At 51.6% G+C, this 27,360-nt stretch overlaps 1 protein-coding gene across 3 annotated transcripts in view; it reads right to left on the bottom strand.

Annotated features, from left to right (window-relative positions):
* Window positions 1-668: 668 nt before the first annotated feature.
* Window positions 669-27,360, bottom strand: part of Otog (otogelin) — a 69,079-nt gene continuing 42,387 nt past the window's right edge. Inside the window, exons 1-23 of one of the 3 annotated variants that reach the window (XM_063284270.1) lie at window positions 27,187-27,256; window positions 26,586-26,703; window positions 23,491-25,217; window positions 22,258-22,426; window positions 21,850-21,995; window positions 20,878-20,967; window positions 15,685-15,868; window positions 13,337-13,557; window positions 13,064-13,202; window positions 11,415-11,609; window positions 11,003-11,215; window positions 10,391-10,495; window positions 10,127-10,234; window positions 8,869-8,970; window positions 8,581-8,679; window positions 7,620-7,660; window positions 6,591-6,666; window positions 6,308-6,486; window positions 5,650-5,754; window positions 5,340-5,459; window positions 4,533-4,578; window positions 2,294-2,373; window positions 669-2,156 (exon numbers count right to left, since the gene is read on the bottom strand). In XM_063284270.1, the coding sequence (XP_063140340.1) occupies window positions 1,956-2,156; window positions 2,294-2,373; window positions 4,533-4,578; window positions 5,340-5,459; window positions 5,650-5,754; window positions 6,308-6,486; window positions 6,591-6,666; window positions 7,620-7,660; window positions 8,581-8,679; window positions 8,869-8,970; window positions 10,127-10,234; window positions 10,391-10,495; window positions 11,003-11,215; window positions 11,415-11,609; window positions 13,064-13,202; window positions 13,337-13,557; window positions 15,685-15,868; window positions 20,878-20,967; window positions 21,850-21,995; window positions 22,258-22,426; window positions 23,491-25,217; window positions 26,586-26,703 (4,464 nt within the window). In that variant the 5' untranslated portion in view covers window positions 27,187-27,256 and the 3' untranslated portion in view covers window positions 669-1,955. The other 2 variants (NM_001106262.1, XM_063284265.1) reach the window with 2 other exon arrangements.

Genomic DNA, 27,360 nt, shown 5'->3' with positions numbered 1-27,360 from the left:
TTACTGTGTCTGCTCTCGGACTCTGGCCTTCCTGCCCCCTTTCCAAGGACCCATCTGAGTAATCCACATTAATTGCCTCCTCTTAAACCCAATCACACCCAAGAGACACTTTGACACGCGAGATGATGTCCTCTTCACGGGTTTCAGGGATATGCTCAGTACCTCTTTAGAGGGCAACGACCAAGCTACTCTAGCTGCCTAAAAGCATTATGACATAGCAGAAGAGTTTACTTTTAACCAGCTTTCTGAATTCTGTGCATGTCTACGACAGTGCTGCTGGTCTTGGTTTTTGAGGGCAACTGAACACCGCTAACTATGGTTTTCTGCCTCACCTCCTTCCTGTCTGCTCCACAGTGTGGGCACAGCAGGGGAGTCCTCACCCTCACGCCCCACGGTGCAGGGCAGGGCTGCTGATTTGTTCATCTTTGTTTCCTTGGAGCGTTTTATCCTGGAGTAGTTGGTCTTCCCAGGAGGGACCTAACAGGAGCACTGGGAGTGTGGGCTGGAACGCTGGGGACGAGGCAGGCAGTAGGGCTGCCTGGGTGGGAGTTGGGGTGATGAAGGAAAAAACAGGTAAACTGCAGAAGTCCATCTGACTCCCAGAGCCCTCCCGGGGGTCTTCACAGCTGATGCTGTACTGAATTCAAGGCCAGCCTGGCATCCTGGAATGCTTGGAGACTTCTTGCTGTTTATTGATACATGATGAAGACACAGATGGGTCACAGAGACAAAGCAGACGTGGGGACCATCTTGACACAGTACCTTTACCCCATAGGGGTATCAGGGCAATGCTGCGACCTGAACAACAGCAGGTCATGACCTTTGAGACCCAATAGCACAGAGTAGTGCAGAGTGGCTTGTTGACAGGAGCTCCAGCCCTGACTTTAGGGAGGACACTTTGGTTCAGAGACAAGGCTCTGACAGACACTCAGGGCCGCCTGGGCTACAGACTCACATGGCTGTGTTTTCACCTGCAGACATTCTCCACCAACACAGTCCCAGGCAGCACTGAGCCACAAACATATGTGTAAGACCTTGCACAGACAGATACACTTCTCACACACTTGGAGGAAAGGGATGAACTTTGGGCTGGAAGTGCCTGCTGCACTCCAGGACTGCTTAGAGGGGTGGGCCGTCCACCACCATCTGGGATGGGTATCTGGGCCCTCACTGAGAAGCTCATCCTTCACACATCTGCAAAACTGGCCCAAACGGTGAGCATGTGACACACAGAGGCACAGACCTGGACCTGCTCTTCTAGATACCGGAATGTCAGGGCACCCTCTGAGGCTCGAGGACTCTAGAGCCAACTGCTGGGTCATAGCAGGGCCTTGTAGATCTCCATGGGCAGCCCTGACGTGAGCCGCAAACCCACCCTCTGTGTTTTGGGGAGTTTTGGCCTCTTGATGAGGACAGAAATGTTAGTTGAGTTCCTTTTCTTTATGTTTTTCCCATTGCTAAGAGGGCCAAGAAAGAAACAGGCCACTAAATTTTAAACCTAAGCCAACATTGGTTCTACTTTGGTTGCAGTGTATCAGGAAAGGCTCAACTCCTCTCCCGAGAAATCCTGGCCAGAGTTGCAGATGAATCAGGCCATCAGCTGCTGGGTCTGTAGCTTCCCTCCTGACCTCAAGCCATGTAGAATTGGGTTCCAAAAGCTCTGAGCAATGGCACTTTTCCTATGTGCTTGTAGAGGGACAGAGAGAGAGGGAGAGAGAGAAAGAGAGAGAGAGAGAGAGAGAGAGAGAGAGAGAGAGAGAATGGGCAAGTAGGCCTATTCTGATCCTTTGTAGATGCTGTTCACTGTTAACACACACACACACACACACACACACACACACACACACCACAAACAAGATCTCCCACCTTTAACCTCTCCCCCTTGTCACCTAGACTAGCTGGAAGGAGAACATGAGAGTGACAGGGATGACCTAGCCAGCGCCGGTACCCAAGCCTTAGGACCATTGGCAGGCACAGTCCGTAGGCTCCTGTACTGTGTAGGGCACCCAGGTAGCATTCGTAGCACAGAAGAGCTGCACAGAGCGGCGCTGCAGTCCCACCTCACGGCAGCACTTGCAGAAGCGGGCATAGGTGTTGATGTTGTGGTTGTAGATGCTGGCAGAAGGGCACCTTCCATCACAAGACACCAGGTTCACCTAGGGACAACCATGTCAGCAAGATAGTCTGGTGACCATCCGCCTCTCCAGGTCCTCAACCACCACCACCACAGCCACCACCACCACAGTCACCACCACCACAGCCACCACCCCAAGATATCCATTCCTTCACGTACAGGGGTGTTACTCCTGCAATCATTCTTGCGAATGGTCATGCGGATGGTCACCTTCTTGCAAGATCGCCCATCCTCCTTACCTGGTTCGGGGAAGAGTGGGCAAGAGTCATGTCCCAGACTGACATCAAGATGGGCCAGCCTGGGGTAGTTACTGTCATGTGAGAGTGTTCCTTTTCCAGGTTGGTGCCCACACATTTATGTCCCCTCCAGCAAGGGGAAACACTTTTAACCCATTGTCTTAGAAGGAAGTGGGACCAAGGAAGTCAGAGGCAAGTGAGACAGAGGAAGACACATGGGGTGGTTAAAGAGAGCCTCAGGTCTCTGTGCTATAAGATATGAGACAAGAGCAGGCTGTCTCCATACCCAAGCCCCAGCACTTACCTGTCACCCCTGTTAGAAACCCTGTGTACATCCTCACATCTCCTCTGAGCATCAGTGTTTCCGCTCCGAGAGGACTCTAGCAGTAAGAGTCTGCCATGAATGGCAAACAGGATGTTCCACATGGCAAGATCCATGGGGATTCAACAGCTCTCAAGCAGGGGCCACAGGTGCAAACTGGCAGTGTAGAGGTTTTTTTCTTCCTAGGTCACATCTCTCCCAGACAGACAACCACTCACAAGGCACTCTTTGGCCTCATCTGGAGCAGTTTTCTCCAATCTCCCCCACCCTCCACCCCTACCCCTGCCGAGACCTTTCTAGAGCCCCTCTTCTGGAAAATGCAATTCCCTTCCTCAGGCCTCCTTGGTTTATTCTGTCCCAGGCACAATCTGTCTGACCAGAGGCATGCCTCTACCTGTGCTAGGGAGACCGAAGCTTGTAAGCTCTGGGGCCTTCCTCCCTGCAGTCGTGTGACTTCTATTCTCAATCCAAAAGGTTTTTTCATACGTCAGAAGCTCAGAGGAGGTGAGAAGGTGTACCCAGAGATGGCAGACGGTGTTGGGGCTTGGGTATGGAGGCATGGATGGTTGTGGATGCTGGTGTGATAAACCCCACCAAAGTCTGCATGACTTGGACCCTGCAGAACTCACAGCCTCCAGCCTATAATCTACTACGCCTGTTCTTCCATCCATGAAAGTGACAGCCACAACGCTTTCTTGTGCCACACCCACAGTTCTCAGGCTAGTGGCTGGCACACGGTGGCACTCATTATATGTCTTCTAGAGGCTCAGCACAGACAGGCAGGAGAGTCGAGGGCTGCCATAGACCTGTTGGCCCTGGAGTGAGGAAGACTATGTGTTCAGTGCGGGGAGAGGAATGGTGGCCTTGGACTTGGGTGGGTACCAGATAACTGGGAGCTAGTACAACCCAGGAGATGTCTCTCAATACCCAGCATGCATGTGGTGCTAAATGGACTTCACCAGAAGCAAAGAGTTTCCCTTTCCATCACACTCAGAGCTTGGGAACGCCTAGAAGGGACACTTGGGAATAGCTATGTGTTTGCCTGCTTCCTGTTTTATGTGCTTCTGAGACAAGTAACAGCAGCAGTGGACACTAGCCCATGGAGGAGTGGTCGGTCTAATAGTGACCATAGGAAACAAGCCCCTTAGGAGACTGAGGAGAGGGGCATAGGATTCAGGCCACATGGGGAAAACGGAACATTCAGGGAGCATGAGGTTATGGGTCATGGATCAGCCAAGGTCTGGAGACAAGCTCTCATGTAGTAAGTTTTGTGGACATAAGAAGCTCGAAGCCTATGGTCCTTTGGACACAGGGTCTGAGCCTCACAGAAGGGCAGGCCTGTGAGCAAAGGCCATGAGGCTGATGGGTTCATTCAAGCACATGTAGTTACTGTTACATGTAAGATGCTGGTGCCTAGAATTCAGAGTTCCAGAAGCAAAGTGAGAGACAGGTTTCTGACAGCAGAGGTCTGGAAACTTAAGTCTCCCCAAAGAGGCAGCTTTGAGACCAGGGCTCATGGGTCACAGAATCAATAAAGAGGACATGTGAGCTGGAGTCTGTCTGGGACAGAGGCAGGGTGACTGAGGAGTGAAGGACTTCCTTCAGGGAGTGGCTACTGTCTTTTATCTCTATCAAGAAGAGGCCTTGTCTTGGGACAGAGTTCATGAACATGTAACCTCTGGCTACCTGATTGTGCCGTTGCCATGACCCTCAGTTGATTGGACATCACTTTGTCTACTCATCCCATAGATACCAGGCTGGTAACTCGGCCCGTTGGCCACCTATCTGCGCCTCCTCCCTCCTGCATACTGAACCCTGGCTCTCCGCCATGCTCACTCACACGTCCGGCAGCATCCTTCCAAAGATGGTACCACAGAGCCGCCGACCTAGAGGGAGAAAGGGAGCGAGCGGAGAATCCATGCTCCAGGCCAGGAGCCAAGATCCCGGGTAGAGGCAAAAACAGTCTTAGAGAGTGGGTATGACAGTGTGTGCCTATAATCTCAGGAGGATGTCTACATGTTCTAGGCCAGCCTGGTCTAGATAGTGAGTCCCAGGCTAGTCAGGAATACAAAGTAAAATCCTGTCTCAAAAACAAACAATACATAAAGACTATAAGCTAGTCTTTCTCCCATGGTGTCCCAAAGCAAGAGCTCTGTAGGAGCGACTGAACCCAGGCATGCTTGTAAGCACTGTACCCAATGAGCCATAGCCCTGTGTGTGTATTATCTCAAGATGCAGAAATCCTCAAATGTCTCTTATTAATCTTAGGAACCTTATCATCCCAACAGAAACACTTAGCCCTCCAGCCATCCTTTTCTTTGAGCTATACCCACACCGAGAGCCTTCTCCACCAGGCTGGATGCATGCCAACCTATCATTCTAAATTAAACATGTATGCAAAAGCCCAGCACATGTATGTGCAGGTGTGTCAGTGCATAGTATATGTACTGATGTCCCTGTGGCGTAGGAATGATCAATGACTTAGGATGGGTCCTGGGACCCTTGACCGTGTGATTGCATGCTTTGGTTTGGGGTCATATGTTGGTAGATATGGGCTGTGGTTGAGGAGAACGTATAGGGTTATGACCCAGTTTCCTCCCACCAGTAAAACAACTTGAAGCCAGCTTCAGGGGAAGGAGACACTGACCTTGGCACACTCAGTTTCATTGAGCGGAGGGCAGCTGATGGGCGAGCGAACCAGGACAGCACCCAGGGGAGTGCTGCCACAGTGATGGCGGGCACAATCTGCAATCCAGGATGCACCAGGCTGGAGAATACAAGGGCAGGCAGTGAGGACTCTGGCCAACAGTATAGCATGTCCAATGACATGCAGAGCCCCGGACCGGGTGCTGCTAGTGCTCCACAGCCAAGCCCCAGTGTGGGGCCCAGGGAGAACCGTGGACTTAGCGTTAGGGCCTTAGTGGACCCGTTCCCGGGTGGGCTTAGGGACTACTTACCAAGAACAGAGAAGTGGTGCCATTGGGGAAGGTGAAGAGACAGGACACGTTCCTGCAGGAGCCGCAGCAGGCCGCCAGGTCCCGTGGGTGGTCATACTCCTGGTTCTGAAGGCCGGGGCAGAGAAGGTGACGTTAGCCTTAAGCCCACACCCATCCTCCAGGTGTCTGGTATCTGCTTGTCTCTGATGGAGCTCAGGGCTCGGGGAGAGGACCTACAGGAGCTCAGAAAGGAGACCCACAGCCTCCCTGAGCCTGACCAGGCAGGCAGGGCTTTCCTGTCTCTGCCTGAAACCCCATTAGCACCTAGACCCAGCCCTAGGGACCATGGACCCCCACCACTGCAGAGGCAGCATTGTCAGCATCAGGGCAGACAGAGCTTGGCTTTCCTCTCAGTCCCTGCTGTGCTTTTGATAAACCACTCAACCTCACCAAGTCCCCGTTTCTCCGTTGAAAGACGGGCATCATTCTAACACCTCCGTTCAAGCAGTATTATTTAGACCCTGGTAGAAGCCAGACTTTAACGTAGTCCCTTTGCTGTCCTTGCCCCAGCCTCCCTTAGCTGGGAGGCTCTGATGCCTGCTCTCTAGATTCCATTTCTGGAACAGGCTAAGGATCGGCCAGCCCAGCCCTCCCGACAGGCACTCCACACTGTCCCTACCGCCTCACAGTGCATGTCACAAAGGACGGAGGTGATGTTGATCTGGTAGAAGTTGGTGAGAGGGTCCAGCACATCTGTGCATCGGGACGTATGGCACACGCCATCCGCCGAGAGCTCTACCACAGTCTGGCCTGGCTGCATCACACCCAGTTCACGACTCAGGCACACGGGGGCTTTCACTGAATGGGGGACAGGGGAGGGTCTGTCCCAGAGAGCCCACGCGCCCACCCTGGCCCTTCCCAGCTGGCCCACCTGAGGTTCCCATCTGCCCCTTCCCACTCACCACACTCGTACTTGGCACAGCCGCACACGTTCTCCACGCTGTGCATGAACTCCTCATCCAGCTGCGACTTTTCCCACTGCAGGTGACCGAGGAAGTCAGTGTCCACCCTGAGCAACCCGACCCCACCCTCAGAAGCAGTGCCTCGGGGCCGTGTGTGGTGGGTAGGAAGAAGATAGCAAGCCTGGATCCCTTGGCATCCAGAAGCTCAGTCACTCTCCCCACCGTCCAGCCTCCTGCCCTCAGCAAGGGAGATGTGAAACCTCCGCGCAGGGAGCCACTTGGCTCACACCTTACCCACGTCTCACTTTCTTTGTCAGTTTCCAGTTAGAAAGGGGGATGGGAGGGCAGCACGAGAGGGTAAGCACTTGCTGGGACAAGGTAGGGGGTGTATGATGCAGAAACAGACTAGTGTGACTTTATACACATTTCTCGCGACCACGCTCCCTGGAGGTTAAGGGCTCACATTCTGACTCAGTGATTTACCAGGTGCCCTAGTCAGCTCCCTTGTTTATGAAGTTGAGACCATCACAGACAGTCTCTTGGACTTGTCATAACAACTAATAAAATAATTCATTAAAAAGACCTGGGAAATCGCAGGCCAATGGTTAAGGTCTCAGCAGCTGCCACTGGGATATCAACACCTCCACCATCACCACCATCGCATCGTCATCATGACCACCTTCATCGTCTTCAGCATCCTGACCATCCTCCCACCAACTCCACCATCATCGCCCATCGGTCATGGCCACCATCATCTTCCCCGTCATGGCTGTCCTCCCTACCATCTCCCTCATGGTCACCACCACCTGCAGGATCTGCGTACTTATTCCTCGGTGGCACAGTTAAGCTGACTGTCCAAAGACAGGACATGGCGCCCAGAGCTAGGGACCGAGCTTGGGATACGTGTGCTGATTTGAAATCCAGGGCTCTCTGCACTGGGTTAAAGGAAGAATCTCCAGGAAAGAGGAGAGAAGGAAAGAAAAGAGGGGTAGGACAACAGCACGGGTGGGAAGGGCAGGGTCTCCATACCAGATGGCATCTGGGCACAGGAATAGTGTCACAGTCACACTCTGAAAAACAGAAGAAGCCGGGACCTACCTCACAGGGATGTCCTGACACTTCACTGCAGACCAGTTCCTCCAACAGCACAACTCCCATCCTAGCTCGCCCCAGGGAGATGGGCAGAGAAACTCTCACCCTCCTCTCATCCCGACATGCAGGGGACAGAGTGCTCCTGCTTAGATGGGTGGGTAGTCCCAATGTCACACTTCCAACTGGGTATGGAGGGAAGTGAAGCAATCAGACAGAACACACATAGGTTTCCCCTTGTCTCCCCCTGGAATAATCGCACCAAAGAGGCAGCTTCCTCCCACTTGCATATCCACACGGATGTTCCAGCAGCCGAGCCCTGCAGCACAACCTGTGCGCAGCCCCAGCTGTGCAGAGTGGCCTGGAAGTGCCAGTGACTAAAGTAAGGGGCACGGCAGTTTTAACTTTGAGGACCAAGGGCCGCCGGCCAGAGCAGCTGGGAAAGTCTCTTCTGGGCTCATCCAACAGAGGAACCTGGATGCTCCCCAGGATGGCTGCTCCTTCTGTGCCCTGAAGACAACTCGATGAGTAAAGCTGAGTATGACCCTGTCCTCATGTAGCACCCATCTACTGAGGTCTAGAAGAGCCACCGAAAGCTGGAAGCAGAGCAGTCTCCAAGCTTTTGAAAGTAACTTTCAAGAGTTTTGCGTAAAGCTCACTACTGCTCGGTATTGATCACTGTTGTAAGGCTTCTGTTGGCCTTCTGGGAAGACCTGAGTACTCGGACTATCTGGACTGTCAGGTGATGGCAAGAGGGACACTTTGAATGAGAGACCATCTGTGATCCTGGGTTGGAGGCTGTCGGGCTGCTTCATGCTCAGTGAGGCAGGAGGAGGGGATCTCGGCAAAGTGGATGGTTGGGGGCGGCTCGTTCTTCCACCCATACCTGACTGAAACTTACCACAGGACTTGTAGGGGCAGCAGCGATCTGGGCTCCACACCTCCACCAGGGAAGTGCCCATGCCACACTGTATCTGTGGGCAGCGGAAGCTCTCACACACTGGGGTGCATGCGGCAGGCGTAGGGAGACAGGCGACAAATTAGTCTCGGACACCTCGGACTTCTACAAATGCTCAGGATGCAGGATCACTGCCTCCCACCTCTTGCTTATACCCATCCGTGTACCCAGACACCCCTAAGGCTACTGCTTCTCCACACACGCCCTCACTGAGTCCCCGCTGGGACTCACCGCACTGATACAGAGGGCAGCAGAGCTCCGTGCTATTCCTGTGCACAGTGAGCACCTCTCCTTCCTGACACTCAGGCATGGCATCTGGACACTCACCACAGCCTGTGGGGACAGAAGGGTCACCACTGCCATATAAGTTCCCCTCAGAAAGGGGGTGGGAACTCTACCTAGCCCAAAGCAGCATTTTGGGGTCTCAGGTATTTTGACATCAGATCCTACATGTTTATCCTGTGTCTACTCACAGGATGGCCCTGAAAACACTCCTGTTTCCTGTGCTCAGCAATCTAGGGGTAGTATAGATGTAACTTTAGTTCACCTGATATAATTGTCATCTCAGAGGCTCACTGCCTCAGTCTGCTAACCCAGGCCTAGTCCTGGAAGAGTCTAGCTTCCATACAATCTTATCTAGGCCTAGAATGTTTTCCACCTCTGAGACTTTCTGAACTCTGGCTGGCTGGTTCAGCTCAGCTCCTCTGGCTCAAACTCCTCCCCAAGCTGACTGGATCAAGCTGGCTTCTCTCGACCTCATGCTAACTTTGGCAACCTGTTCTAATCTTCCAGCTCCTCTCATCATCTGGCTTATTCTGTCTTAACCTGTCTTGAGCCTTGTTCTCTCTCTGTAACCTGTGTCTGTACAACTGTCCCAAGAAAACTACCCCCTCTTTCTCTGTCTGTCTCTCTTCCTCTCCCTCTCCCTCTCCCTTTCCCCTTCCCTCCCTTTCTCCCTCCCTCCCTCTCTCCTCCCCTCTCATATATATATATATATATATATATATATATATATATATATATATATATATATATACACGCTTCCCTTTCCTCTCTCTACTCTTGAGAGTTGGGCATATTCTGTTTCCCTGATTCGTTACTTTGTCTGCCACTCAATTAGACACCACTTTCAAACACGTGTGCTTCCTTCTACAGACTAACTCTACCTTTACTGTTTGGGATTAAAGATATGTACTAAGGGTGCGTCTGTATTCCAGGCAGAGGGATTAAAGGTCTATGCTAAGGCTGAGCCATACCGCATCTAGAAACCGGTTGCTTTTTTTTTTTTCAGTAAACAACACAATCTTGGGGTTCACAGTGCGATCAAAGGGTAGCACAGGACTCCTTTCTCTTTGTCCCACAGTTCATTCTGAATAGTGACTTCATCCTTCTCCCTCTACCCCTCTCACACGAGCACCAGCCTTTCTTCCCAGTCACCCACAGAAGCAGGAATGAGGAAGGGGCTGATGCACAGCCCACAGCCACCTACCACAGAAGTAGGAGGGACAGCAGGAGTCTCCTAGGCGACCCTCGATCAAGACCTGGTCCTGGCGACAGGTGGGGACCTGCTCAGCCTCACACAGACCAGGGTCACACTCTGCGGTAAAAAGCAGAGTGCAAACTCTGAATGCAGGCCCTGCCTGGCCATGTCCGGACTCCTCTCTGTCCCTGTCCATTTTTATCCAGGACTCAGGACACAAATGTGATTCTCAGTGTCTCAGGCCCACCCCAGTGCCCCATCCCAGCCTCTTACCGCAGCTGTAGCTGGGACAACAAGAGTCTTCCTGGAAGTGGGGGATGAGTCTGTGGCCTGGGCGGCAGGTAGGAGCGAGGCCCTCGCACAGGGTCTGGTTACACACTAGGCAGCAGGCCACATAACACATCACCTGGTGGCCAGTGTCCTCACGGCTCACCAGTACCACTGAATGCCTGGACATGGACTCCTTACACTCCCTGCCCTGCCCTGCCCTGCCCTGCCCTGCCCTAATCTCCAATGGCTGCCTCTGGGGACCCCTCAAGACAGAGACTGAGATGAATAGACATTCATCTAGGTGTAGTGCATGCCAGTGTGAAACTCCTCATGCAGGCGAGTAGTTACAGGAGAACCAGGCATGGCACGGTGATAGTGGTCTACAGGGTCTACAGGGGGAAGAGCTGACTGGGAAGCTCTGTCCCTTCCACTCCAACTCAAGCCTCTACTCCTGTCCCCCAAAGCCTGGTTCTCCCCCCCCACCCCCAGTGAACACCCCAAAAGATGTTTTACTTTCCAGGTCTTATCCCAGTTGTCACGGCCATGCAGCAGACACAACTGGAGCCAGTCACTGCCTAACAGTTGAAGGCCAGGGAAGTCAAGAGTGGGACTCACCACAGACACTCCCCAGGCAGCAGGGGTCCTCTGTGGGCTGTAACAGGATCACTTCTCCAAAGCGTGGGCAGCTCTCAGGTCGGGGACCAGGGCAGTCCGGGTCCATGGGTGTGATGGTGTCTGGGGCCTGGCACTGCTGCTGACAGCAGCCACTGAGGGAGCTGTTCCAGGTCTCCCCCAGAGCACGTGGTACCCCTGTGCTGTCAGTGCAGGCTGCAGTGGGGGCGGATCGGGGCACAGGGACTAAGGACCAGACTGCCTCGGGCTCTGACCCCTCTCATCCAAACATGAACCACCCCAAGGCCAAGACCTGGAAATGCAAAGTGACCCCTGCCATGGTCTTCAGGAAGAAAAGGAGACACCAGTGTGAGACTGAGCTTGGGGGAGCCGCCTGGGGAGGGCGATGACCTACCGCACTTGTCCTCCGGGATGCAGAGTGCGGAGTGGCGTCGGTGCAGAATGGTGCCCTCGGAGCACACACAGCCTTCACCCAGCACTTGGCACTGCTCTGGGTCCAGTGGGCCCAGTACCCCATCCTGGCACGTTTCAGGGGGTTCACACGCTGCCACACAGGCCTGGTAGGTAGAGTCACTGGAGCACAGGAAGGCTGTAGGGGTACAATGGACATCAGGGCTAGTCTAATTCCGGGGCAGGGATCCTGCTGAGGGCAGCAAGTGTAGGGAGGGGTGAGGAGGGGCACAGAGTATCGACCTTGCCCAGCTGAGTGCCTAAGTCTGGGGCTTAGCACTGGACCTCCTTCCTCTAGGTCAGGAGTCATCGATGGACTGCTCCCTAGCCCAATTGCTGTTTATCGCCTGCTTGTCAAATAAAGTTTTATTGGAACACAGATGTGCCAAAGTGTTTGTGTAAATGTTATTTGTGTTGCTGAGGGGTTTTGTGTTGTCGTTGTTGTTGTTGTTGTCATTGTTGAATCAAGGTCTTATACTTGAGGCAAAATTCATCTTCTAGGTTCAGCCTTCCAAGTACTAGTGTTACAGGGGTCAGTCATCATACCCTGTTCATGTACATGTGGTCTCTGGCTGTCTCTGCCCTGCAAGGGTAGCACAGAGTCCGTGAAACTGAGTGTGTATGACTCACAAAGACGCAGTATTTCCCATCTGGCCCATTGAAAAGCTTTGCTCCAGATCAATGTTTCCCAGGGGTCTTGGTGGAGACAGTGGATCTGGAGTTTTAGCCCAGCACACACAAGGATGCTGGGCAGTCCTTTGGCATTTTGGAAATCGCATTACTGGGACCCCATCCCACACTAAGTAAACCTCCGATGAGGCCCAGCTTTTCCCAAGTTCCCTGTGTGAACAGCTGGGTTGAAATGGTTGCTAAGTTGAAAGAAAAAAAATCTTACTACCCATGATACATACTATGTTTTGTATTTTGTGGCATTTTTTTTAATTGCTGGTGTTGCCCTCCTCAAATTGGCCCCATACCCTCTGCGCCAGTCCACGGTTTAAAAATATTACTCTGTCTGGTTTGAGTCTTTCCCTTCTTATTTGCCATAGATAGATATGGCCTTCTCTGAATCGGTCTCCATGGTTCCTGGAAATAAAAACGCTCCACCCTTGCCTGACCCAACTCTAACAGGAGAGAGGTAAGGAAGAGGCGGGTCCCATTTCTGTCTTCAAGGAGGGAAGGAAGGACCAAAAGATGAGAAAGGTCAAGCAAAGGGAACTCCCAGCCAAGAATCATGTGTCAGGTGGGTGTGGAGAAATGAGCAGCCCTGATCTCCTATTGACTCACGGCACTTTGGGAGAAAGCAAAGCATTACCGTGCCCACAGTGTAGAGAAATGATCCAATTAAAAACAATCAATTAAAGCAAAGTGGTCGCTTATCGTTCATTAATGCAAATATAGCAACAGGCATTGCTCATTAGCATAAAATGCAAATACAAGCAGAATATTTATAAGCTCATTAATATAATCAGGGAGTGAAGAAATGACGAAGCTTGGAGAAGGGTTGACTTGAGGTGGCTCTGGGAGGCCTTCCACATACTGAGGGATGAGTTTAAGAGATCTACAGGAGAGGGTGCCCTGGCCGCTACTCACGGCAGTAGTCGGAGCCCCGCCACTCAATGCACACGTGGAATTTGTGACACATGGCCACATACACAGTGAGGGCCACACAGGGCTGCTGCACGTACTTGGTGTCCCGGATCCACAGCTCACAGAATGACTCTGGGGAGACCTGGACGAATGCATTAGTCAGTGCTGCCCATCCTGATGCCCCGAATCCCAGGGTCCAGCTCAGCTTAACCCTGCCCAGAAGTCCATGGTGTCTCCCCGGGTGCCCTCCCCATGCCGTACTCCATGGGCACCTACAAAGCTGTGGCAGGCACTGAAGGTGCGGTTGGACACCATGCGAAGGCAGGGCGAGCAGTCCGCTGTAGAGCAACTGTCTGGGCGGAAGCGGGTCTGACCCTCTGAGGTCAGGGAGCTGGGCACCTGCCAGCTATCCAGAAAGAGAGCAGGGTCCTCTGCCTCGCCCAGCACAGAGCCATCCTTCAGGGTGAGGTCATTGGCTGTGTCTCCATCACAGATACCTGAGAGGGGCATAATGATCTCACTAGGCACAAAGCCCACTACTAATTACCCTAGGATGACTCTCACCCTGAGCCATGGTCAGGCGGATCTGAAAGGCGTTACTACATTGTACCATGTGACAGATAAGGGGAGGGAGGCAGGGGGAGCCAGGGCACCCGCTGTGTAGGAAAGTGCACCAAAAATATTTAGGGAGAAGGGACTCCGTGGTTTGGACATACTTTAAAATATGCAAATTCAGAGATACATGCATATTACCGTATGTATATACTACACATATGTATGTACTATATGTGTGTATATCAAAGAGAAGTAAACATGAATAGTTATGTCTGAGTAAAAGTCAGTAGGGATCATTTAGTCTACTCTCTCAGTTTCTATGTCTGACATATCACAACGGAAAGTTGTCCCCTAGGAACTGCTCCAGTGGTGACTGCTAGTGGTGACTGCTAGCTAATCCTAAAGGCTGTTTCATTTGCTTTCTAGGATCAGCCATGCATTTTCCCCAGACTCCCTTGCAGCTAGATGTGACTGTGTGGCTGAGGCCCAGCGAATGGCGTGAGTTAAGGTGAAGGGTACTCACTACCTGCTGCAGAGCTCCTACCGGTTTCCCTCTGTGGAGTTGGGAGCTCACGTGGAGCAGTGAAGAGCTATAAGAAGATGGGAATCTGGGGGCATGAGTTGTCACTAGTCATTTGAGAAGCCATGTTCTCAGAAAATGTTCCTGTTGTGTTGGGTATGGAGATGAGGGTAAGAATATGGTTTATCTGCTACAGTAGCTCATGTGACTGCACTTCCCCAGCGCCCCTCACCTCCCAGTGCGTTCTCAGCTCCAGATGCACGTTCTCTTGCCTGTGCTGCTCTTCCGGCCTACAGTGCTTTCCTGAGCATCCTTTAGTGTCTCCCATCTACCCAACTAGGACCTTCCCAGTCCTGTGCAACAGCAATAGCTTGCAGGAATAGTACACAAACTATTTTAGCTGAGTGCCAAGGGATTTTCTTTCCCAGACCTCACTGAAATTCCCTCTGTGGCCTAACATGTGTCAAAGGTGAGTCCAGATAAAGTAGAGATGTGATGGCTTCTGTTCTGACATCTCTGACCACCCCTTTTTCAGACATAAAGCATTCCTTGAGACAGAACTCTTTGGTTTTATTAATTTTCTCGATAGTGACATTTTGGGTCTGGGTTTTGAATCCCCAAGGGGCATCCCAGAAAGAACATGGCCTCCTGGATCCTGTCACCTTTGCCAGTGATAAACAGAGCACGGTAGAAAGGAAGAGAAAGGAGATGTGATGGTGGCCATGGTGACAGTGGCGACGGTGGTGGTGGAGGTGATGGTGGTGTTCGTGGTGATGGTGGTAGGAGTGGTGGTGATGGTAGACAAAAGGAAAGATGTTTTCTCAGTAAGAACGGAAGCTCTATAAACCTGAGCCTGGTCTGTTTTGCTTCCCAGAGGCTGGTACTTAAAGAATGGTGTGTGTGTGTGTGTGTGTGTGTGTGTGTGTGTGTGTGTGTGTGTGTATGAGAGAGAGAGAGAAAGGAAGAGAGAGAGAGAGAGAGAGAGAGAGAGAGAGAGAGAGAGAGAGAACCTATGCCACTCACATCAGTCACAGCCTGCCCAGGCTCCTCCTGCACCTGTGTTCCTAGTTAGCATGCAGTCTTTAAGAGAGTACTGTCCGTGGTCTGAGGGGCCTTAGCTCTGCATGTCAGAGCAACTCTGCCATGTGCCTGTCAGACAGCCACTTGACCTCTGAGCCCCTGCTTGTCTCTGGTTCAGTGGAGACACCAAGGGCCACTTCCCGGGACTGTTGTGTGGGTGACCTGGAGTAAATGATCTCCAAGAGTGGAAGTGTCTGGCAAAGAGGCCTCTGCACATGCAGACAGGAAAGATTATCTGGCATTAGGAAGCTGTCAGGGATGCTGACAGACAAACCTGGCTGAAGTGACAATTGGCAAGGAAACCCTGAACTATTCCCTGCTAACAGCTTCAGCCCCAGACACAGACAGTTCTGTTGGTTCCTCTTCTGGCCTGAGACACTGTGCCAACATATCCTGATCCGAGGGAACCTTCCTGGTACCAGAGAGGGACCAGGGAGCACATCCCTTCCCCAGCTGGGTCCCTCCTCACCACACAGGCCGTGGCCCTGGGTCTTGCTGGCTTTGCTGGCTTCCAGGATCATGAGTCCTGAGCTGTGAAGCCACTGGATCTGGATGTGTGAGGGTGTCTGGACAATATACATGTGTCCCGTATCCTCGATTCGGAAGCCATATCGACTCATGGGGGGCCACACAACTTGAGAGTCCACGGTCACCTTAAGGAGTAAGAAATTGAGTATGAGCAGAGCTTCCACTGAGCTACCCACTCATCTATCCATGCACCTACTTATCTATCTACATATTCACCCATCCATCTGTCCATCCATCCATCCTTCAGTCCATCCATCTACCTGTCTGTCCATCCACCCATCCATCCATCCATCCATCCATCCATCCATCCAACCATCCATCCATCTGTCCAGCTACTGCTGTGTCACCCATTTACTTTGTCCGTCAATCAACTGACAAACTCTCACTAGGCACTTCCCATGTGCCAGGTTGTCTGGGGCACATGCATCCAGAGCATAGACATGGGAGAACTCTGAAAATATTTTTATGTGCAAAGTCCAATAAAACCAGAACTGCAATGGCAGGAGGAAGGCTACCCCTCAGTGCACGCATAAACAAACTCCCGTCCCTTCTAAGCAGGCCCTCGTTCCCTGGCTCTACAGCCTGAGGATTAGGTGCTCCCTCCCTGGCATCAGCTCATTTCATGCTGACCATCCGGGAAGAGTGCAGCTGCCCCCAAGTTATGGTTACCACCAGATCATGGTTTGTTTCAGGGCAGGATCCGTCTGATTGTTTGGATTCCTAGCACTTGTCTTTGGGTTTGGCATCAACTGAGGGCTCAATCAATCTCTGTTAACTCCTGAGCACGCCTCGGTTCTCACAAACACTTTAAATTCGAGGGTATCGCTTCCACTACAGATTAACAAGGTTAAAATTGTATGTAAGATGAAGCAGCGCGGACTGAGTTTTGTGCCATAAAACTAAAAGACAGAAAAGATTAAGATCATAAAACATTTATTATGATTTACCATCCTCCACCCATGCAAATTCTGTTGGAACTTTGTAGAATTAATGGTACTGCTCCTCCAACTATTCCATAAAACAGAGGAAGAGAGTGCTACCAAGCACATCTTACAAACTCAATATTACTCTAATACCGCGCTGGCTAATAATATGACAAAACATACCCCTATAGACAAATTTCCTTCAACACCCCCACACACAGACAGAGAGAGAGAGAGAGAGAGACAGAGAGGGAGAGAGAGACTCAATAAAATACCTGCAAACAAATTCACTCATAAAATAAATCTATCATATACCAGGATCAAAATTGGGTTCAGAGTTGCAAGAATGACTGACTCAATGCACACACGTTAGTAAATGTAAAACAGTGCACAGAAAGACTCGTGGGTAGAGATCATGCGATCATCTCAGTGGATGCAGAAAGGCCTTTGATGAAGTCCAACCTCTTCTGATGATAAAGGAAGGCCCAGAAGAAACCAGGAATAGGAAGAACAGATCTCAACGCAATGACGCCTGGATGATAAGTTTACAGGCAGTGTTACAGTAACCAGGGAAACCGAAAGCGTCCCCTGTAAAGTCAGAGACAGACAAACCCTCTGATGTTATTCAATATGGCGTTTGAAGTCCTATCTGGAGCAAGAAGGCTAAAGAACGAAACAAAAGTAGTACAAATAAGAAAGGGGACACAAGGGCTGGAGAGATGGCTCAGTGGTTAAGAGCACTGGCTGCTCTTCCAGAGGTCCTGAGTTCAATTCCCAGCAACCACATGGTGGCTCACAACCATCTGTAAAGAGATCCGATGCCCTCTTCTGGTGTATCTGAAGACAGCTGCACTGTACTTATATATAATAAATGAATAAATCTTTAAAAAAGAAAGGGGACACAAATCACAGCATCCCTCCTTGCAGATAATATAATCCTATATTTAACAAACAACAACAACAAAAACCCCAGAAGACATCATCAGAGAGTTCTGAGACCTGATGCTTTCAGTGAAGGGGCAGGGACACCATCCCATTGTCAAGCATCTCAAAAGAACAAAAAACAGAAAGAAGCTTAACTGAGAAGACAAATCTATCTACAATAAGAACTTTAAGCATCCAAGAAGGACGTTGAAGAGAGAGCATGGAAAGGGCACTTGTGCCCACGGATCCACAGGATTAATATTGCAAAACTGGTTATGTTACCGAGAACAATATCCAGACTCAATGCAGTTCTCACCAAAGTTCTAACCGTCATTACAGAAATAGGAAAGCAATCCTAAAATTCCTATGGATTAAGTACAAAGGTCTCTCTATAGCCAAAAACCCAGTAATGAAGAGAAACTGGAGATACCACAATACCCAGCAACGAGTTACCCTTAGAGCCGCAGTGGGTGGGCGGGTGGGGGCAAACAAATGTTCCACAGCACCAACAGAGAGACAGACTAATAGACGGAGTGAAACAGAGGACTGAGGAGTAAACAGACACCTATAGTCATCTCATTTTTCACAGAGGTTTAAGACACACATCGAAGGAAGGATAGACTCCTCAGCAGACAGTGCTGAACAAACTGGAGACGCACATTCTGAAGACGGAAACCAGAATTCTATCTCTCCCTATACAAAACTTAATTCAAAATGGAGGGAAAGCTTTAACATAAGATGTGAAAACTTTGAAACTGAGGAATGCTTCCTGACATAGACAGGAACTTTCTGAAAAGGACCCCAGTGGCCCTAGAAATAATAGCCCTAGAAATAACAGCAAATTTGGTAAATGAGGCTTCATCAGATTGAAGAAATCCTGTACAGTGAAGAAAACATTACCAGAATGAAGTGCGGCTTGTAGAATGGAGTGAATCTTTCCATTCCTCTAAGAGGGGGATCTATGTAGCGACTGTATAAAGAACTCAAAAATTAAACACCAAACACCCAATCATCCAGTCAACAAATGCGAAAATGAATTGAACAGAGAATTCTCCAGGGGGGTAAGAATAGCCAGTAAATATATGAGAAAATGGTCAAACATGCTTAGTCATCGAAAATGCAAATAAAAATGAGATTGAGGGTTCCTCTCTCCACAGTTCAGGCAAACAGATAGAGGCACAGGTAGTGAGGGTTGGAAAGGGTCCCTTATACACTGCACTCAAAATGTGAGTCAGAGAGCCACAGGCAAATCAGCACAGAGGGTTCACAAAACCCCAAACTTAATGACCATATGACCCGGCTGTGCCTCGCCCACTGGCAGGACCTAGGACATCCTAAAGAAGAGGCATCCAAACACCACGCTTACTGCAGCCATTCATGATCGCCAGCTTGTGGAATCATCATAAACCCCCAACAATGGACAAATGAGTAAGGCCGATTGTGTGTATGTGTGTGCTCACACACACATGCACATACACTTGTGCGCGTGTAATGAACTTTCCCTCAGCCATTAAAAAAGGATCAGATTATGTCATTTGCAAAAAAAAAATATGGCTGGAACCAGAGAGCATCATGTTAAATGAATAAGCAAGACCTCCCCTGTGGTGCACATGTGTGTAATATATATCCACATATATTACATGTTGACATGAATGCAGAAGGTGACTGTTTGGAAGGAGAAAGGGTACAAAGGCAGGAGAGGATAATGGCAAAACAAATGATCAAACCTGTGATGCTCATGTGTGAAAATGTCCTCATGAAAACCAATATTTCATAGGGTCATTTTATAGGTATACTTTGAATATATGCTAATAAGAAGGAAGTATTTATAGGTATATATTAAATATAGTAAATTCACGTATGTGTGAATTATGCCCTTTTTATTGAAATGTTAAAAAGACAAAAACAAAAACTAGGAACGGATTTTGGGAACTGTGATGGTTTCAATGAAAATGTCCCCCACAGGGGTTGGGGATTTAGCTCATGGGGTTGGGGATTTAGCTCAGTGGTAGAGCGCTTGCCTAGCAAGCTCAAGGCCCTGGGTTCGGTCCCCAGCGCCAAAAAAAAAAGAGAGAGAGAAGGAAAGAAAGAAAGAAAGAAAGAAAGAAAGAAAGAAAGAAAGAAAGAAAAAGAAAGAAAGAAAGAAAGGAAGGAAGAAAGAAAGAAAGAAAGGAAGGAAGAAAGAAAAGAAAAGAAAAGAAAAGAAAAGAAAAGAAAAGAAAAGAAAAGAAAAGAAAAGAAAAGAAAATGTCCCCCACAGGCTTCCTTATTTGAATGGAGTCCTCAGTTCTTGGTGCTATCTGGACAGGCTATGGAACTTTCAGGCAGTGCAGCCTTGCTGGAGGAAGCTCATCTCTGGTGCAGGCCTCACTTCCTGTTCAGCAACTTCCTGTGCGTGGTTGAGATGTGACCTCTCAGCCTCCTGCTCTGACTGCCAGCTGCCAAACTCTCCCCACTGCTTCTGGAAACGTAAGTCAAAGTGAACTCTCCCTTCTGTAAGCTGCTTTTGTTCACAGTGTTTTATCACAGAAACAGAAAAAGCAACTGATAAAGGGACTTTATTTTATTTATTTTTTAAACTTCCACCTCATCGTAACTGCATCAACCAAACCTTGCTTCAGAGAACCTTCGCAATCGGGGATGGAGGGCAGAGCCAAGCAGGGAAGTGTTGATCTTGGGGAACAGTACGAGGGCAAGCCACTGCTGGTGGATGTGTGGACGCTCGTTCCCTCACTGCGAAGGGAAGCCCACCCACGGGTGGGCTCTTGGGCACTCCAGCTTCCTTGACTGAGGTGACTTTAGCCTTGAGTCATGAACCTTCAGTCGAGGGCACCTCCCTTACATAGTCCCTGCTTGGAAAAGGCCCTGGGAATGCCTCTGTGTGGCTGGCTATGTGTCCTCACAAACATGGCAAAGGTGACATTCTGACAGCAATTATTAAAGGTCACAATGTCTTGCCAGTCTGATGTCGCCTGTTCACCTTCTGCCCGTAACAATGGAGGAAGCGTCCTAAATGAAGTAACTTTCTAGTACACCTTATCTTGTTTTCTTTTTCTTTTTCATTTCAGACAGTCTCATTATGTAGCCCATGCTGGCATTATAAAGACAGCGATCCTCCTGCCTTTGCTTCCTGGTGCTGGGATTACAGACATGTGCCATCATTCTTAAAAGAGAGTCTTCCCAATCCCTGCCCCTAGTTACAAATAAGTCTCAGGGCCGCGCTCCTGCCTATGCTGGCCCTCTCCGACTGCTGCCCGGCCCTGAGGCCACCTCTTCGATGTGCTCACCTTCCTGTTGAAGCGGTCGATGCTGATGTGGTGGGTTAGGTGAGTCACATTCAGAATCACCAGACAGAATGGGGGCCAGTTCAGGTGTCCCTGCAGAAAGACCAGCCTCGTCATCCCAGAGCCCCTCCCCCAAGTTCCCCTCCAACTGCGTGAGTCTAGGAAACATGAGCACACCTGCAGGCCTGGGTAGAAGGTACATAGGCTCCTACCTGACCTCATGCGGGCCCAGCTGAAGGAAAGTGGGGAGGAAGAGAAAAGGGAAGGAAGGTAGAGAGGAGAGGGAAAAGGAAGGAAGGAAGAAGGGAGGGAGGGAGGAAGGAAGGAAGGAAGGGAAGAAAGAATGAAGGGAGGGAGGAAGGAAAGAAAGAAGGAAAGAAGGGAGGGAGGGGTAAAGGAAGGAAGCGAGGAAGGGAGGGAGGAAGGGAGGAAAGAAGGGAGGGACTGGAAAAAGGAAGGAAGGAAAGGAAGAAGGGAGGGAGGGGAAAAGGAAGGAAGGAAGGGAGGAAGGGAGGGAGGGAGGGAGGAAGAAAGGGAGGGAAGAAGGAAGGGAGGAAGAAGGCAGAAAGGGAGGGAAGGAAAACGAGAGGGGGAGGGTACTTCCTCCACCCACTTGGTTGTGGGGTTATCCTAGCAGCCGGCCCCTACAGGTGGCACCTTGGAATGGCTTGCCCACTCCTCTCTACTTAAGTGTCAATTCAAAGGCGACTGGAAAGCTTCAGGGACGAGAGTCCTGCAGATCCCAGGGTCAGGAGGTGGCACACTCTGCTCCACCCGTCCCCTTGGTCACCTGGCCTGACCCTTTACCATCTCATAAACCTCCAGGGCGGCAGAGAGAGATGCTACCATGACCCTCCCCAGGGTCTGCCGTAACCTCTGGCATTCTTTGAACTCCATCTTACCACCCAATCTCCCCTCTCAGCTTAGCTCAGATCTCGGGCCCTGGCAGGGAGAGAGCAAGGGGCAGTACTATACCAGGTTGGCACTCTTGCAATCCAGGGCATGCACAGAGATGATTTCGTCTGGGCTCTGGCTGAGGATATAGATGGCCTCCTTGAACAGAGCGGCATGGCTGCCATCAAAGGTCACAAAGCTCAGGTCTGGGAAGATTGAGCATCTGCCTGGAGACCGGGACAAAGGAGAGCAAGCAGGTTCCAAGGCCACCAGGAAGATGGGCAAGTGAGTCAGACACCCTGGGGTTGGAGAGTTCCTGGGATCGGGTGTCCCACAGAGTTCACAGGTCACAAGGGAAGGAAATCTGTCAGGGCAGGAGTCACAGTGAAATGGGATTTCCCACAGAAGTATGGGAGGAAACACAAGTCAGGGGACAAGGCATGCTGGGGTAGGGAAAAGACAGAGGCTCTGGCCAACCCCATAACTCACAGGCACATTCCCAGAGTGGGCAGCAGTGATCTCCGCCCACCCGGACAGCGAGGCCCAGGACCCCACAGCGAGGGCGTACGGCACCCTGAGGACAGTGCTGGGTCTGGTTCACACGGATTAGCTGGCCTTCTAGGCATATGTGACGGACGCAGTCTTGTTCGGCGATGGGCTGCGGCATGAAGTGGAGTGTCAACATGAGTGCCTCCTTGGAGCTTATGGAATGACTACCTCAACTCTCCTGGAACAAGCCAGGTCCTAGCAGGACAGCTAACATGGAGATAAAACTAGGGACTGATGCCCTGTGATGGCTGGTTTCAATAGTCAACTTGAGTCAACCAAGAGTCTCCTGGGAAGAGAGTCTCAATGAGGGATTGTCTGGATCAGGTCAGACTGTGGGCCTGCTTGTGGTGGGTTGTTTTAATTGATGCGGGAAGACCCAGCTTGAACGTGGGCAATCCATTCCTTGGTTTTGAGCCCCAGACTGTGTGAGCATAGAAAAAGCTAGCTGAGCAGTACACATGCATGCATTCATTCTTTCTCTCGATGCATGCATCCATTCTTTCTTTCAGTCCAAAGCTCGTTCCCACCACACCCTGCAGAAACACACCAAGCATTCAATTAGCCCTGGACCCAAAAAGGCAAGGTGGGGCCCTGCTGTGGTTTCAGGGAGACCTGGTGGGTTTTACAGTACCAGTGGCATCTCCAGGATCCACCCAACCCACACTGCAGACACCGCTGGGGCTTACAACATCTAACCTTCCTGCTGGCCACACAGAGGCCACAGCCAGAGAGGAAGGGGCTGCCAGCCTCCTAGCTTCTTCTCTCCTCCCAGGGTCCTTCTCATCCCTCCCCAGTTCTCTGCAGACGCTCACATCTGGCGATTTTTCAGATACAACAGAGACAACCAAAGTGACCTTAACCTTTACAGGGAGTCCCAACACCACCGTCACTTCCCGGTCACCCCCCGTACCTCGCTTCCCACTCATGACCAAAGCAGTGACAGTCCCAAGTCATGACTCCTTTCCTGTTAAAACCACACCCCTGCGGCCCTCTTGAGCCTCTCTTCCAAACCCTGAGCAAGTTTAGGGACACTACCGCCACTTTGTAGCATAGAGTAAAAATGGACAGGAGCCTCAACAGGCACAGCTTATGGTGGTGGTCATCCTAGAGACAGGGAGAAAGCCAGGTCTTGGGGACAATCCACAAAACAGAAGGACCCAACAAGTCACTCACCACACAGATGGCAGAAGTGTTCCCTTCGGCCTCCATCGATCCCTCTGCAATGCTCTGGGCTGGAGCTGAGCGCCCTGTCTGCTCCGTGGTGGCCTGACGCACTAGATCCTCTTGGGGCTGGAGCCCTGCTGGGGTCCCGTGGGCCTCTGCCAGCTGAGGCAGCAGAACGAGTGGGCCCTCCCGGGAGGCAGTCCTGGCTGACACCCGGCTTAGGGAGTGGGTTGTGGGCACCAATGGTACTGTGCCAGCCTGGGGGCCTTCAGCCTCAGTCACCAAGGGAGCAACGGTGTGGCTCACTGTGGGCGTGAGTTCTGTGAACCCACCCTGGACAGAGTCAGAGATGAGGGTGGGTGGAGACACCTTCTTAGAGAGAATGGCTGCTCTCTGGGTGGTGCTCTTCTGCGGGGCAACAGACACCATGGGGGGCACCCCAGCAGTCCCTGCTGAGGCGCCAAAGCTTGGAGTCATAGCTGTTATGTGGGGAGCTGTGGGGCTAGGTGAGTGTGCCTGTTCCTCCACAGCAGACATGAGTGGCGCTGTCAGACTGAGAGTCGTCTGAGTAAGTGGGGTCACAGTCATGGCTGTGGCTGAAGTTGTAGCCCAGTGCTGAGGGGGAGGGGTGGGAACGTAACCTTTGGAGGCAGGTGTGGCCACTGGGGCAGATGTGCCCACCTTAGCCAAGGGCAGGCTGGTGTCAGGAGGCAGGCCAGAGAGGAGGTGGGGTGGCCGAGTTGTCTCTAGAGAAGCTAAAGCTGTGGTCCCCAGTCCATGAGCACCTGTGGATGGGCTGCCAGCACCCAGGATCCCTGGGGACAGAGCTGGAGACCCAGGGGCTGTGGTGGTATGTTGGGCTGGGTGAGGCAGGTCAATGGGGGCTGAGCTTGGGGGCGGGGACACTGGCAACTCTGTAAGCTGACTGTGCCCAGCGTCTCCCTTCTCTGTGGCTGACGCTCCCTCTAAGCCCTTGGTGACAAGAGGACTGGCAGGAGCCCTGTATGCTGTGCTCAGGGGCTGGCTGGAACTTTTAGTGCTCTGGGCCAGGACAGACAGGGATGTCTCTGTCTTGTTTGTCACATTAGTTACTACAGTTGACAGGTGGGATCCCAGGGAGGTGGGGGGCCAGGACGTCACTCCAGGGGAAGTCGTAGGTCTGGAAGAGAGGCTCCAAGAGGGCCGCAGGGGTGTGGTTTTAACAGGAAAGGAGTCATGACTTGGGACTGTCACTGCTTTGGTCATGAGTGGGAAGCGAGGTACGGGGGGTGACCGGGAAGTGACGGTGGTGTTGGGACTCCCTGCAAAGGTTAAGGTCACTTTGGTTGTCTCTGTTGTACTTGATAAAATGCCAGATGTTGGTGTCTGCAGAGAACTGGGGAGGGATGAGGAGGACCCTGGGGGAGGAGAAGTAGCTAGGAGGCTGGCAGCCCCTTCCTCTCTGGCTGTGGCCTCTGTGTGGCCAGCAGGAAGGTTAGATGTTGTAAGCCCCAGTGATGTCTGCAGCGTGGGTTGGGTGGATCCTGGAGATGCCACTGGCCCCTCAGTGGCAGCCATTGGTGGATTTGGGGCTGAGGTGAGTGGGGCTAGTGGATCAAGGACAGGGATGTGGGTGGAGGCTCCAGGGGGCTCCTGTGGAAGCTGCTGCTTGTCACTGGTGGTGGGAAGCACTTGACCAGGTGCCAGAGTCTCATTACCAAGGGTCTCCTTGGGACCCCGCAGGGCTGGCTCCACACCTGGGGTAGACAAGAGAAGAGGCTCAGACAAAGGGTGATTGTCCCTTGCTGTTCTCATGGGGCAGTGCTGAGGTGCCCTACGTAAGAATAAGCACAGCTTCTGATGGTAGACAGCCGGTATCTGCCATAGAGACCAACAAGATGGACTCTGTCCGTTTTGCCTGAGCCTGGCTGCCCTGTGCATCCAAAACAAGACCCCAAGCAAGATTTCTACATTCCACTTTTCCTTTCTCTGAAATGGGGACCAGACAAAACCCCAGAGCAATGATGATCTTTCCTTCCAGGGCCCTGTGTAGACTCTGCTGCTCCGGGATGCAGGGCCCTGAGCAGCACCCTCCTCAGTGAGACCCTGGAGTCTGAAGGAGAAAGGAGAACCCCAAGCTGCTTACAGTCTTCCAGGTAGACACATCTCTGTGTGACTTCATCCAGGACCTTAGGAGTGGGACACACAGGGACACAGCCTTCTACCCTAAGGACAGAGCAGGGAGCTGGCTAGTGACCAGAACATAGAGCTGGTCCCCCTCTTTTACCTGGATAGAACACAGCCCTGCCCTGTGACGTGTGTGTTATGCATACTTAATCAGGCACACGCTCATGGGAAGCTCTACAGAGACCTTGTTGGGAACGTGTACAACAGCACCTATGCACACGTATGTGGGCCTCATGTTCTCATTCCCTGGCTAACAGGGACACACATGTGAACGCGTGTGGCTCTGTTCATGCCTGTGCACATGCTCAGGTTCTCTGCACTGGCCCCCTCTCACGTGGCCCACAGGCCCTTTCTAAGGCTGTGAAAAAGCTAAAATGTAGACCCACTGCACACATACGTGTATACCTATGTAGATGCCCATAAACACCAGTTCACACACCCCTGTGGCATTCTCAACCACGCTCAGCTGCACAGAGTCAGCTCACACGGGTGTGTGAATATGGCCACACACAGCCCATACCTGGTTAATGCATACAAGCAGGCAGTTAAGCTATGTGCACACCATGCACCAGTAGACAGTATGAATATGTAACATTTATACAGGGCACACACATACTGTTGTAATTGGAATGTGAATGCCCCCACCCATAGATTCGCTGCTTTGCCTTCCCCACAACAATGGACTGGTCCTTTTGTAAATTGTGCCCCCAAATAAACCCCACCCCCTTAAGCCTCTCTTGCCAGCTATTCCATCATGAAAGAAAAATGGCTAAGACATACACAGGGCACATTTCCCTGACACGCACACACTCCTATACCCACCTTAGTACACATGCCCGCACACACCCGCCCACACGCGTGTCTGTCTACACACATGCTGGCACTTGCACTCAAACTCTCAATGGCATTGACACCATGCCCGTACCACCTGGTCTCACCTGGGCACATCCTGGCAGCTGGCTGCCTGCGGGTCCCGGCAGGTTTGGAAACAGGGGCTAGCGCAGGCATCATAGTGCCACTCACAGATGGGGTAGGCAGCCCCCGAAGGCTTGGCATCTAGAAAGACAATCTCCTCCAAGTCTCTGGACTGAGAGAGATTGAACACCAGTGCCCAGAATTATCCCAGATCAGCCCATGCCTTCCCTGCCCTGTGGTGAGGACATGTGAGTACACACAGGGAAAAAGAAAAAAGAAAAAAGAAAAAAAAAAAAAGAAACAAGTCAAAGCAGGCTGCATCCATGACAACTGCGGACAGGGTCTGGAGAGCCTTGGAGACCCTGCTAGTTTCTCAGCCCGGCGTCCTGGGAACAATATGTGCCCTCGGCAGGAAACCGAAGCCAAGTGCGCTATCTCTCACTTCCACACAAGCTGCCTATTTCCACAAAAGTGGCCTGTGTCTCAGCCCATCCTGCCACCACTCCCTGAGCTGCCAATATGGAGGTCAGACCACTTCCTGTTCCAGGAGTAAACCCCAGGGAGCCTGCTCTTTGCCAACAGGCTGAAATTTCTGTCCTCAGGGAGAGAGGACAGGGAAGGTACCTGAGTGAGGCAGAGCCCCAGACCCAAGAGCAATGCCAGGGCAGACCCTTACCCAGAAGGCAGAGCGGTGCCAGGGCGGACCCTTACCCAGAAGGCAGAGCGGTGCCAGGGCGGACCCTTACCCAGAAGGCAGAGCGGTGCCAGGGCGGACCCTTACCCAGAAGGCAGAGCGGT

Source organism: Rattus norvegicus, chromosome 1 (genome assembly GCF_036323735.1).
Source record: "Rattus norvegicus strain BN/NHsdMcwi chromosome 1, GRCr8, whole genome shotgun sequence".
Classification (NCBI taxonomy): domain Eukaryota; kingdom Metazoa; phylum Chordata; class Mammalia; order Rodentia; family Muridae; genus Rattus; species Rattus norvegicus.
This window is presented reverse-complemented; position numbering and strand designations above follow the sequence as displayed.